General features: G+C 58.3%; 1 protein-coding gene across 1 annotated transcript in view; it reads left to right on the forward strand.

Moving 5' to 3' along the window:
• The window catches only part of TRIOBP (TRIO and F-actin binding protein), a 75,330-nt gene that overhangs the window by 32,831 nt on the left and 30,835 nt on the right, over positions 1-11,664 (forward strand). The window contains exons 7-10 of the mRNA XM_006166236.2: positions 911-1,025; positions 2,027-3,052; positions 4,315-4,392; positions 6,454-6,591. Coding sequence (XP_006166298.1) covers positions 911-1,025; positions 2,027-3,052; positions 4,315-4,392; positions 6,454-6,591 — 1,357 coding nt within the window. The remainder of the gene's footprint in view (positions 1-910; positions 1,026-2,026; positions 3,053-4,314; positions 4,393-6,453; positions 6,592-11,664) is intronic.

Below are 11,664 nucleotides of genomic sequence, written 5' to 3' on the forward strand. Positions count from 1 at the left end.
CCCCACCTTTACTCAATTCCTTTTTTCTTTATAGAGAGATTTTTACTTTAGGGCACATGTGCTCACCAGAGACAGAAAACGAGAAATCACTACCCCCACCCCCACCGCCCGCAGAGGGGTAGCCGTGCTGCAATCCCTTTTTCTCTGTCCTCCTCTTGGGATTTTTTGGGCACACACTCACACACTCGCACTTGACATGAGTTTCTTTAAGCCTCTGGGTCCAGGATTCAAACTGCTGTAGACTATGTGGGAGTCCAGCAACGTAACCATTACAGTGTCTGCTGTTCCTACTCTACTCTTTTTTTCTTTTTCTTTCTTTTTTTTTTTTTAATTTTATTTTATTCACTTATTTTAATTTGACCAGAGAGAGAAAGTGAGAAAGCAAGGCACCAGATCCAGGCTTCGAACCATGGTGGGCCATGTGGGAGTGTCCAGCACCTTAACTACCATGCCACCTGCTGGTTCGCTGGTTTTTGTTTTTGCTATAGGACACATGTGCTTGCTGGAGAGAGACAGAGAGGGAGGGATATTGCAAAGTCACCCCTCAGGGGAATGACCTCCCCACAGTCCCTTCTCCTTTATCCTCTTGGGGTTTTGGGTAGGCACACACACGTGCCAGCATGGTTTCCAAGCGACCAGATCAGGGACTTGTGTCAGCCACATGGGACCAAGCCACCTTCACCTCCATGCCACCTCATTTCCCATGGGCCGTTACAGCAGCTCCACCAGACAGATAGCGTGCGTTGACCGTGTCCATTTTCCAGAAGGGGAGACGAGGCCCCTCCACCAGCTTGCAGAGGGCCTCTGGATTTCCTGTACTGGATTTCATCAGAGTGGGCATAGAGGGCTGGGGTGCTGAGGGTGGGACAGTCCCAGAGGCCCTCAGAGGAGCGGCTGCATTTGCTCCTAGGAAGTCCGAGGCAGCAGGGACCTTCCAGGCTCGAGACGAGGGACGGGCACAGCGGCCTAGCCAATGTCAGAGCCAAGCTCTCCGAAGACAGTCCAGCCCTGTCCCCAGCAGACAGGTGAGCACTGCTACCCACCCTGGGGCCCAGCACCCCCAAGGGGTGGCCACTGCTTCTCCCCTCGCCCCTGGGTGCCAGCAGGGGTCCTGGGTGGGGAGGTCCTCTATAACAGGACCAGAGCCCCGGTCCTGGGAGTCCAGCTCTCCTCTTATCCCAAGGGTCAGCAGCTCTCAGCGAAGTGCACATGGCTCCATATTAGTCCTCTGAAGACAGCCCCTCCACACTGTTCCCTTCCTTCACGAGATGCTCGGCATCCTGGGAAGATGTCAGGGGAAGCCTGGGAGGAGCTGAGGGTCTAAGGGCTGCCTCCTCTGAAGTGAGGCGTTGTCTCGAAAGAAAGTCTGGGCCAGCCAGCGGCATAGTTGTAAAGCAGCTGGATCCCACAGGGCCAACTGCACGGTTTTAGTCCCAGACCCGGCAGCTTGAAAAACACACTGGTGCGTGTGCATGTGTGCACTGGTGCCCATGCTCCCGAGGAGAATGGAGGAGGAGGGATTGCAGCCATAATCCCGAGGAGAATGGAGGAGGAGGGATTGCAGTGTGGCCATGCCCCCGGGGGGGGATTTCTCATTTTCTCTCTGTAGTAAATTTTTAAAAAGGAACAGAGAGAGCATGAGGGAAAGAAAGAAAGGAAGGAAAAAAAAAGAGAGAGAAACCCTTAGCCGGCAGGGCCACCCAAAAAAAGAGAGAAACCCTTAGCCGGCAGGGCCACCCAGCAAATGCGGTATTGGTGGTGGAAGTCCCAATGGCCAGCTTGGAAGGGTACCTCGGGGGCAGGGCTGCGAGGAGAGTGAGATGTCTTTCTGGAACTGAGGAATGTGGGCGAGAGGGATGAGAGACTGTCCCCCCAGAGAGGGAGCCGGAGCCCCTGCACCTCTTCGATCCAGGCTGCTTTGATGCAGGCTGCTGCGAGGACACAGCCATGTTCCCCTGGGGCCCAACACAGACAGAAGCCACCTGGCCTGGTCCCCGAGCCTCACCTGCCCTCACCTCCTCCTCAGGTGACCCAGGTTCCAGCCAAGCAGGCAGAAGCGGCCTGGTGCAGCCGAGCAGAGCCCATTTGTCCCAGGAGTCCCGAGAGGTGGCCTGAGGCAAGCCAGCGATTCCAAGGGTCCTCTGTGCCCCCCAGGACATCAGGCAGGACCCCTGAGAGGGAGCCACGGACAGAGAGACCTCCAGGGAGTGGCCAAGCAAAGCCGCAGGGGACCCAGGGCCCTCACAGACACCTGGAGCGGAGCTGGAGCAGCCAGGAGGGGGGCCTGGGCCTGGGGGGCTGGCGAGGGCTTGGGGACCCCAATCTGGGGGCTGCCAGAGCCCCAGAGGGAGCAGGGAGGGGGCCCCCCAGGGAGCACAGGGAGAACTGGGGGCAGCCAGAGGCCTGGGAGGAGCATCCCCAGAAGCCAGCACTGAGGGGCTGGGGCAGCCTACAGGAGCTGTCCAGTCCCCACCAGCCGATGAACCCCCCGGAGGACTCTTGGAGGTGCCAGGCAGAGTTCTCTCAATCTCAGCGGCTTGAGAAACCCACTGCCACAGACTGGGGTGCCGAGAGAGCGAGCCCCCACCCTCATGGTCCTGAGAGGCAGCCTGAGATTGACTGGCGGGACCTGGTGGGCCTTCTCCGGGCACCTGGAGATGGGGTCTGGGCCCGTCTCCCAAGGCTGGACTGGGAGGGGCTCCTGGAGCTCCTGCAGACCCGGCTGCCCTGCAAGGTCCCAGCTGGACACTGGAGTGACTCAGCCAAGACTTCAGGGCCAGAGCTGAGTCCCCCAGGCACAAAGGATGCCCTGGCGAGGGAGCAACCCAGCCAGCCAGAAGACTGGGCTGAGGCCACCCTAGTCAATGCCCACGGCCCAGGGCAGTGGCCCCAGAGCCAGCCCCAGCCACCCAGCCCAGCCTGCACCTCCACCCAGTGGCCAAAGACCAAAGTGACAATTGGACCAGAGAGCTCAACGACAGCAGCTCTGGAGCAGACGGATCAGCCAGGGAGCAGCCTCCCCGAGGACGGCAGCTCCCCCGGGCTGCGGCGGGTGAGTCAGCCCGCTCTGGGGGGCGGCCACCCTTAGGACCACCTCCCTCTGGTGCCCCCTCAGCCTTGTGCACTCACTCTAAGACCTGACCTGATCCTCCCTGCTGACCCAGACCTGTCCCCACCACCAAGCTGGGCAGCAGTGATTACATCAATACCTTACATTTTTTAAAATTTTACTATAGTGCCTGTGTACTCACCCAAGAGACACAGAGAAAGAGAGAAAGTGACACAGTATCCCCCAGGGGAAGGCCACATCGCAATCCCTTCATTCTCCTCGGGATGTTAGGCATGCACGCACACATACCCAACATGTTTCTCAAGGGGCCGGGTCCAGGACTTGAACCACGCAGTTGGACATGTGGGTTCTAGCCTCCTTAACCTCCACACTACTGGCTGGCCCCTGACCACCACTGTTTTGAACATTACCTGTGTGCCAAGTCCTGGTCTGAATATTTTATGTGTACTTTTCTCATTTGGTCTCCATAGCAACATGAGGAGAAGGGCCTTATTTATTTACAGATAAAGAAACCGAGATGGGACTGAATTAAGCCACTCGCCCAAGACCACACAACTAGGAAGGCCAGGGCAGGGGTGGAATCCAGGTCTGCCCAGTGCAGGCCCCAAGGCTTCAAGCAAGACACTGGCCAGGGCCCTCCCTCCAGGCCTCACAAGGCCTGCTTTATGTCGCGTCTGGTGGCTTGTACCTGACACTGCCTGGGACTGCAGCCAGGGTGGTCACGTCTCCTCCCGCCGCTGTCTTCCAAGCTCCTGAGTCTAAGACAGCTCCTCTCAGATCCGAGAAGAAGCTGCCTGAGTGTGCACAGGGCCAAGTAGCTGGCAAGGCAGGCCACTCCAATGGGGGCTGTGTGCACAGTAGGCCCAGTGCTGAGCACGGAGTAGTCGCGCACCACGTGCCTTCCCCTGCCTCAGTGCTGCCTCAAAGCCCAGGCACTGATCTGAGGACAGTGGGTGCAGAGGCCAAGGGGCCAGAGCCCTACAGCCTGGCTTCAGCCCACCAGCTGTGCCGGATGGAGAGGTGGTGCACCAAGGGTGGCTGGCTGTCTGAGTGGGGGACAGATGGCGGGTGCTGGATAGATGGGGCGGTGGGTAATGGTGCGTGGTGGAGGGTCGGGTGGACACGTGGATCTGTTGGTGCTGGATGCTGGGGGGATGGAGGATAAGAGGAGAGCTGAGGAGGTGGGCAGAGGGACGGGTCCTGGGGCATAACCTGGACTAAGCCGTGTTGTTTCTTACTACCAGTTCCAACCAGAGGAGCGTGAGGAGTCGGAGCCAAGCAGAAGCCAAGACTCACCGACTGAACAGAAGCAGGCAGACTCGGTAGTGGGGCCATGGGCATGGGCGCACAGGGAGGGGAAGGGAAGGGGAACGAGGTTGGAGGCGGGCTATCCTCAGACTTCTGGTGCCGTTCAGACCAAGGTTGGCTCTGCCACGGGGTCATGGTGTGCAGGGTGTGACCAGAGAAGTGGATCTCTAGAGGAGCTGGTCAGTGAAGCCACCTTCTGGCTTGGGGACTGGGACAGATGGGTGATCCTGGGGGCAGACGCCCAGGGCTGTGCCTCTAGCTTACTGGGCTGTCCCTGGGCAGCTGGCAGTTGGGCCCCGAGGGTCTCTGCGGGCAAGGTCCTCCTGGTTCTGGAGCCCCAGGCCAGGCTAAGAGAAAGAGCAGGTCTTTCGGGAACTGGACCAGGGGTGTGCTGGAGACAGCCAAGATGCCTGCCATCGGCCGGCCTGGATCAGAGTCCTGGAGGCAGGAGCGACACGTGCGGTGGTGGGTGGGCCCGAGGCTGCTCCAGGCCTGGCTGCAGCTGGTGCACACAGCTCTGCCCTGCCTTCCCTGCAGCCTGCCAAACAGATCGTTGTCATCACGCTCAGCCTCCGGGGAGGTGAGGTCAGAGCAGAGGCTGTGGGCAGGGGAGGCAGGCAGGAATGAGGCAGACTGTTGGGGACTGTGTTTTCCTTGCCCTGCTCTTCCCTGAGCCACCTCCCAGAAAGCAAGGAGTGACAGGGGACCGTTGTCTGGCTCTGCTGTTAGCTGGCGCTGGGAGCATCTGGCCCACCTCTCCTTGTGGGTGAGCACACAGAGGCAAGGGTCCTCCCAGGTCACACAGCCAGCCATGGCTGGCCTCGAATTAGAACTGAGGGCTTGGGACCCCTCACTCAGTGCTCCCCGACCACCCCACCACCACTTCCTGGCTCTGCCCTGGTTTCCTGCGTGGCCTGGTGTACAACACTTTTAACTGCTTGGAGGACCTGTCCCCCATCTGTGTAATGGGGAGGGGACAGAAGGTCTCCAGCCTTCATGGGGTGCTCACTCTGCTCTTCCTCTTTCGGGGTCATTTCTTCATACTTCCTGCAGCCAGAGTTCTGTGATCAAAGAGGAAATAGCACATAGGGGTACCCCTCTAACCTCCACGAAGGCACCCATCCCAGCAACATGGAAAAGCCTCGACTGGAAAGACTTGAAACGACCTCATTCCTTCCATCTCACTCACATCCACTTAGTGAGCACCTCCGGTGTGCCTGGGTGTGGGTCGGAGGAAGCCGGAGCTCAGTCCAGTGAGACAGGTCATGCCATGTGCTCAGGGCTGTGCTGGGGGACGCAGGGCGGGGTGGGGGCGCCCCTCCCCGCAGAGCTTTCCTGGGCCTGGCTCTGATGCTTCAAGTGCCACGTCCAGTGCATGGATTCCAGAGAGTCGGGCCGCCTGGGCTCTGTCCTATTTTTGCCCACAACTTGCTGTGTGACTTTGGGCAAGTACCTCTGCCTTGAGGCCTCAGTTTCCCCAACCAGGACGGCTCAGGGGAGAGCATTCTGGGGCTCTGCTGGGGGGATCTCTGCAGGAGTATGTGACTCGTTCCTTCCCCCGCTCCCGTAGGCTGGGGTCACAAACATAACGCCCTGTAGGGAGTAAAGGTGAGAAGAGTGGGAGGCAGGGCACTGGTGTGACCCCATGGTGGTTTCAGGGGGTTGTTGCCATGGGGAAGATGGGCCAGGGTTTCCACGGCTGTGGATAGTTCAAGAGCAATTGGAAATGTGCATTTTTACGTTAAGCCTCTTGATCATTCAACACTGGAACCTAATGCAAAATAATTTAGAAACACTGCGTGTGCCGACCTCACCAGGATCTGTACTCCCCCCACCCCACTGGCAACCTGTGGCCTGACTTTGGGGTGATGAGGTCACATCCCAGGGTGCAGAGCCCAGGAGCCCTGTCAGTTAAACACAGCGTGGTGTGAACGAGGTAACAAGCTTCTCGTGGGCTCTGGAAGGGGAGAAAGACGGGACCCCAGCCTGGGTCTTGGCAGGGCCGGGGCGGGCTGCAGCCAGGGATGCCCCATCCCTCAAAGGGACCTGGGCCAACACCGGACCCTGTTTGACAGGCAGACAAGAGGCCAGCGGAGGGCAAGGCTGGCAGCCCGCTCAAGGGCCGAATGGTGACCTCGTGGCGGATGCCGGGGGACCGGCCCACGCTGTTCAACCCGCTCCTGCTGTCCCTGGGGGTCCTCAGATGGCAAAGGGTAGGCTGGCTCCAGTGGGGACAGAGGGGCAGGGAGGGGAGGCTGGGCTAGTCAGAGACCAGGCAGTGGGGGCTGAGGGGGATTCGGGGCCATAGGAAAGAGGGGAGACCCGAGCTCCTGTGCTCCCCTGGACCCTGCAAGTGTGTGGGTCTCCCACCTCCAGAAGAGCTGGGCTCAGGGTCAGGGTGACTGAATCACTCACACCACCAAAGCTTCCAACTGGCAGCTTCTCAGCAGCCCTGGGCAGGGGAGAGGGGAGGACGGGCCTGCAAGGGGCTCTGGGATTGCAAAGTGTGTCTCAGACCTGGGCCCGAGCCAGCTTCACAAACATCTGGCCTTACGTAACCCATCCTTTGCCCAGAGAGGGCTGTCAACATTCAGGCCTCTGGTTGGGGTTTCCTCCAAAGCAGGGAGGGGACACAGCTGTGACTCTCCCGCTTGCCCCCTTTGCAGGAGAGAGGGGCTTTGCCATCTCCAGGGGCCACAGGCATGTGGGGTCTCCTGTGGTAGCAGGTTGACTGCACATTCTCCGCGGGCTCTGGCCCAGCGCTAGGCGGGGCGCCTTTGAAGCGGTGTGCCACTTCCCAGACGAGGGCTGAGGCTCAGGGAGGCGAGGGACCTGCCTGGAGTTACTCCCTGGGGTGCAAAGCTGCCGGTTTTCCTCATTTCCAGATGACAGAAGGGGTGCGAGCCTGGCTGCCACAGCTGTCTTTTGGGGACAAATCTAAGATGACTCCCAGGGCTCAGATCAGGACACATGAGGGGGGAACCAGCAGTTAGCGTAATGGCTATGTCGCTGGACTCCCATGTAGTCGACTGCGGTTCGTGTCCTGAACCCGGTGGCTTAAAACTCACGCCGGGCGCATGTGCGTGCGTGCCCAAGATCCCGAGAGGAGAATGGAGGAGAAGGGATTGCAGTGTGGCCATCCCCCCTAGGAGGTGATTTCTCACTTTCTGTCTCTCTGTCTCTCTCTGTTATGCCGAAAACCTCGCCAAAAAAAAAAAGGACGCATGAGGGGAGGGTCACCCAAACATTAACTTTTTATTTACTTCTTTTTTCTTTGTTTCTGCTAGACGCACATGCACTCATCAGAGAGAAAGGGAAAAAAGAACACACTCCCCATGGGGAATGGCCACACCACAATCCCTTCTCTTCCACCTCTCCCTGCTTTTGGGATTTGGGGCACACACACACACGTACCCAGCATTTCTCAAGCTGCCAGGTCTGGGACTTGAAAGCCATGGTCAGCCAGGTGGGCTCGTGCTGCCTTACCTCCCAGGCCACAGAGGCGGCCCTTCATCTACTTTACTAGCGTTTACGTCCTCCATGAGCAAGACAGCTAGAGCCAGAGCCAGAGGCCGCAGCTCTAGCAGGGTCTTGATATCACAATCCGCCCCTTGTTTTTTCTTTTCTTTTTTGAGAGATTTTTGCTATGGGGGCGCATGCACTCACTGGAGAGAAAGAGACAGAAAGTGAGAACTCACCCCCCCAATCCCTGGGGATGGCCACACTGCAATCCTTTCTCCTCCATTCTCTCAGAACCTTGGGCACGCTCATGCACCCAGCATGAGTTTCAAGCTGCCAGGTCCAGGACTTGAACCGCAGTCGGCCATGTGGGAGTCCAACGCCATAAGTACGATGCCACCTGCTGGGCCCTCCACCCCCATGTTCAGGCAGCTCTGGATCAGGGAGGTTTTAGATGTGAACCCAGAGCCTTCCTAGGTGGGTGAGCCTGGCAGAACATCGTGTTTTACACCGTGCCATCATCCAGCCCTGCAAACACTAACACGCCTGACCACTTCCTCACTCCCTCTCTGCCACTCTTTGGGGGTTAAGGCACAGAGGGTGATCAGGCAGACACGGTTACTGGACAGGGAGGTACCTTTGGTCATGAGCAGGAATTGCCGTATCAGACTAAATAAAGGTCACCCCCACCCAGCAGGTCTGGCGGGAGGGGGCAGGAACATCCTCGCTCGAGAGAAGTAGGGAAAAGCGCTCTAGGGGAGCGATGGGGGTGCTGGCCAGCCGTTACCGCACGCCACCGTGGGCCCGGTCCGCGCGGGGCAGGCCTGACGGCCGGCTCAGTTAGCTTCATATCACCCATCAAGCTCAGAGAAGGAAAGCCATTTGTCCTGGGTCACACAGTGGACAAGGGGCAGAGCTGAGACGGACCCCTGCTCTGGCTGACCTCAGAACCAAGTGTGATAGCACCCCTCACCTTGCTGCCGTGTGTCCTGACCTCTCTCAGCCCTCCCGTAGCCCTCAGGGTTGTCACAGATTGTCCCCATTACACGGACGTGACAACCGGGGCATGGCGAGTCTGGCTACAGTTGTTTTCTCACCTAGGAATGAGGAAAATCAGGAGCTAGGACGGAACTGTCAGTGGAGCCTCCCAGAAAGGCACTCAGAGTAGCTTCGAACATCTCTCCATCTTCCTAGTGAAACTGGCTCAAGGCAAGAGCCCCGGTGTGAGCTTGGGTTCTGTCTCTGCCCCTAACTTGCTGTGAGCTCTGGGCCACAGCCTGCCTTCTGAGCCTTACTTCACTAGAAGAATGGCTGGAGACGGGGAACTCTGAAGTTTGGTGTTCCCCAGTTTAACTCACTCCTGGGCCCCTGAGGCTGTGCCATCTCTGTCCCGTGGGCGAGCTGTGGTTCCTTCAACTGTGCACTCGTTCATGTGACCAATGTCTGCTGAGGACCGACTGTGGGTGGAGGCCCTGGGCTGGCCTCCACGATATGGACGAAAACCATCCATCCCATCCCCAAGAGCGCAGTGAGAACTCCTACACGCACCTCATTGCTTTGGTGGGGGGACGTGCAGATGCAGGGAGCACCAGGCAGGGAGTTTCTAAATCAGCTGGGGGCACCCTGGCTTCCTCTGGACTGAGACATGAGGGGAAGGAGGGATTTTCCAGGTAAACAAACATCTGGAGGGGCAGAAGGGGAAAGAGAGGATAAGTATACCAGGATATGTGTTGGGGTGCGTGAGACAGAAGAGAGCGGAAGGCAGCAGACGACAGGTGTGGTCAGGTGGTACAACGGACCCGGCTTATCCCGGGAATTCCTGGTACTGCAGCATCGCATAGCCATGCATGTGAAATGCACCTGTAAGGATGAAGGCAGTGGGCCAAGATAGTCGCTGACTGCCCAGAGCAAGAGTGGAGAGCTGGGGCCAGCAGGGATGTGGAGGTTAAGATGCTAGATCCCATATGGCCAGCTTTGCAGTTCAAGTCCCAGACCCAGCAGCTTGGGAATCACGCCAGGCACGTGTGCATAGGTGCCCAAAATCTCAAGAGGAGAGTGGAGGAGAAGGGATTTCAACATGGCTATCCCTGGGTGGGGATGGGAGAGAGGGAGAGCTGAGTTTTCACTTTCCCTCTCTCTTTCTCTCTCTCTCTCTGTCTCTCTCTGGTGAGTACATATGCCCTGTAGAAAGGAAGGAAGGAAGGAGAAAGGAAGAAAAAGAAGAAAAGGATGGAGAGCTGGCCAGCCTGTGCCTGGTGCCTAAGGCAGCTGGATGCCACATGACTGGATCTCACATAAGTCCCAGACCTAGTGGCCTGACGAATACACCGGGAGCCTGCGCAAGCATGCCCAAAATCCCCAAAGGAGGGAGGGATGGAGAAGGGACTGGTATGAATATAGCCCGTGGGAGAAGTGCTTGCTCACTTTCTTTCTGGTGAGCACACTCACCCTCTGGCAAAAATGTTAAAGGAAGGAAGGAGGGAAGGAGAGCTGAACTATCGGCACTCGTAAAGTACTGAAGCTGGTCTGGTTACTGCGTCCAGGGTACTAGAAAGGGCATCCCAGAGGCCAGGCAGCCAGAGAGGAGGCTGGCGCTGTTAGGTACCAGGCCCTTGGTGAAGGTGAGGTCTTCTGTCTGTTAGCTGACTTTTCCAAGGCCTGAATGCCAGAGTGAAAGCAGAGGCAGGGTGCAGAAACAGCCCCTGGTGCAGAGGGCTGGCATCTAGAGGAACATGGCTTACCCTTGGCCTCCTTCTTCAAGGCCGAGGAACCCCTAGCAGGAAATGCTGGGGAAGATCCTCAGCTCCCTGGGGGCCTCCTTTCGTTGTCTGTGAAATGGGGATGGTAATTATAGGCGTAATAATTTTTGAACCCGAAACTGAGGTGGCAGGATCACTGAAATGACAATTCCAAGTTCCCTTGCACCCTCTCATCGTTTTAAGTTGACTAGGGGTAAGGATGCCGTTCTAGGTCCTTTACTCTGTTCAATACTTAATCCTTATGGCAGCTTCAAGAGGTAAAGCTTTATCCCATTTTACAGAGGGCAAAATCGAGGCCGAGAAGTACCTTGCTTAAGGTAAGGCAGGCTTTGAATCACTACGCCACGCGAGTTATCGCGGTCCCTCCTCAGCTGCAGAACTCAGATGAGTTCAGGCGGAGGAAGAGCCTCTGACAAACCGCCAGATGCGCTGGGAACACGAGCCACAGGTGTATGTCCTCAAGCCCAACAGGAAATTCCTCACTTTAGAAGATCCGCCTACGAGGCGGGGCATTTGGGGAAATCCCTACCATTTGAGACCTTTGTGCACAGGTTACTTGCCAGGAATTCTGTCTCGTCTTCCTGTGTGACTTGGGCAAGTCAGCTCACCTCTCTAAGCCTCCGTTTTCCCTAGTAAAATGGGGACAAGACTCCCTTCTCAGGTCTGTGGTGGGGACGAAAAGTCGATAGCATAGGTAAAGAGCGGGGCTCGGAGAGACCGCTGCGTCGTCAGTACTGGGTGCTCTGCCCACGTCCTCCTTAAAACGAGACGCCGAACCCTAACCGATCCAGCACTAGGTGCGGCGGCTGAGGAAGTGAGCTGGGGCCCGGGCGCTCAGGGGGCCACGCCCCGCGCGGTGGCCGGACGGAGTCACCTGCACGCCGGGCCCTTCCTTCCTCCTGCGCGCCGGCGGCCAAAGCCCAGCCCGCCCTCGACCCACCACCGCCCTCGACCCACCACCGCCCTCCGCCCCCATCCGCCCGCGCCGGCCGCCCCAGCGCCCGTCCCATCCCGGCAGGCCCCGCCTCCGGCCCGGCTCCCGCCCCCCCTGGGGCGCCCCGCGGCCCC

The sequence above is a fragment of the Tupaia chinensis genome, unplaced genomic scaffold (assembly GCF_000334495.1).
Source record: "Tupaia chinensis unplaced genomic scaffold, TupChi_1.0 Scaffold144197_2, whole genome shotgun sequence".
In the NCBI taxonomy this organism is placed as follows: domain Eukaryota; kingdom Metazoa; phylum Chordata; class Mammalia; order Scandentia; family Tupaiidae; genus Tupaia; species Tupaia belangeri.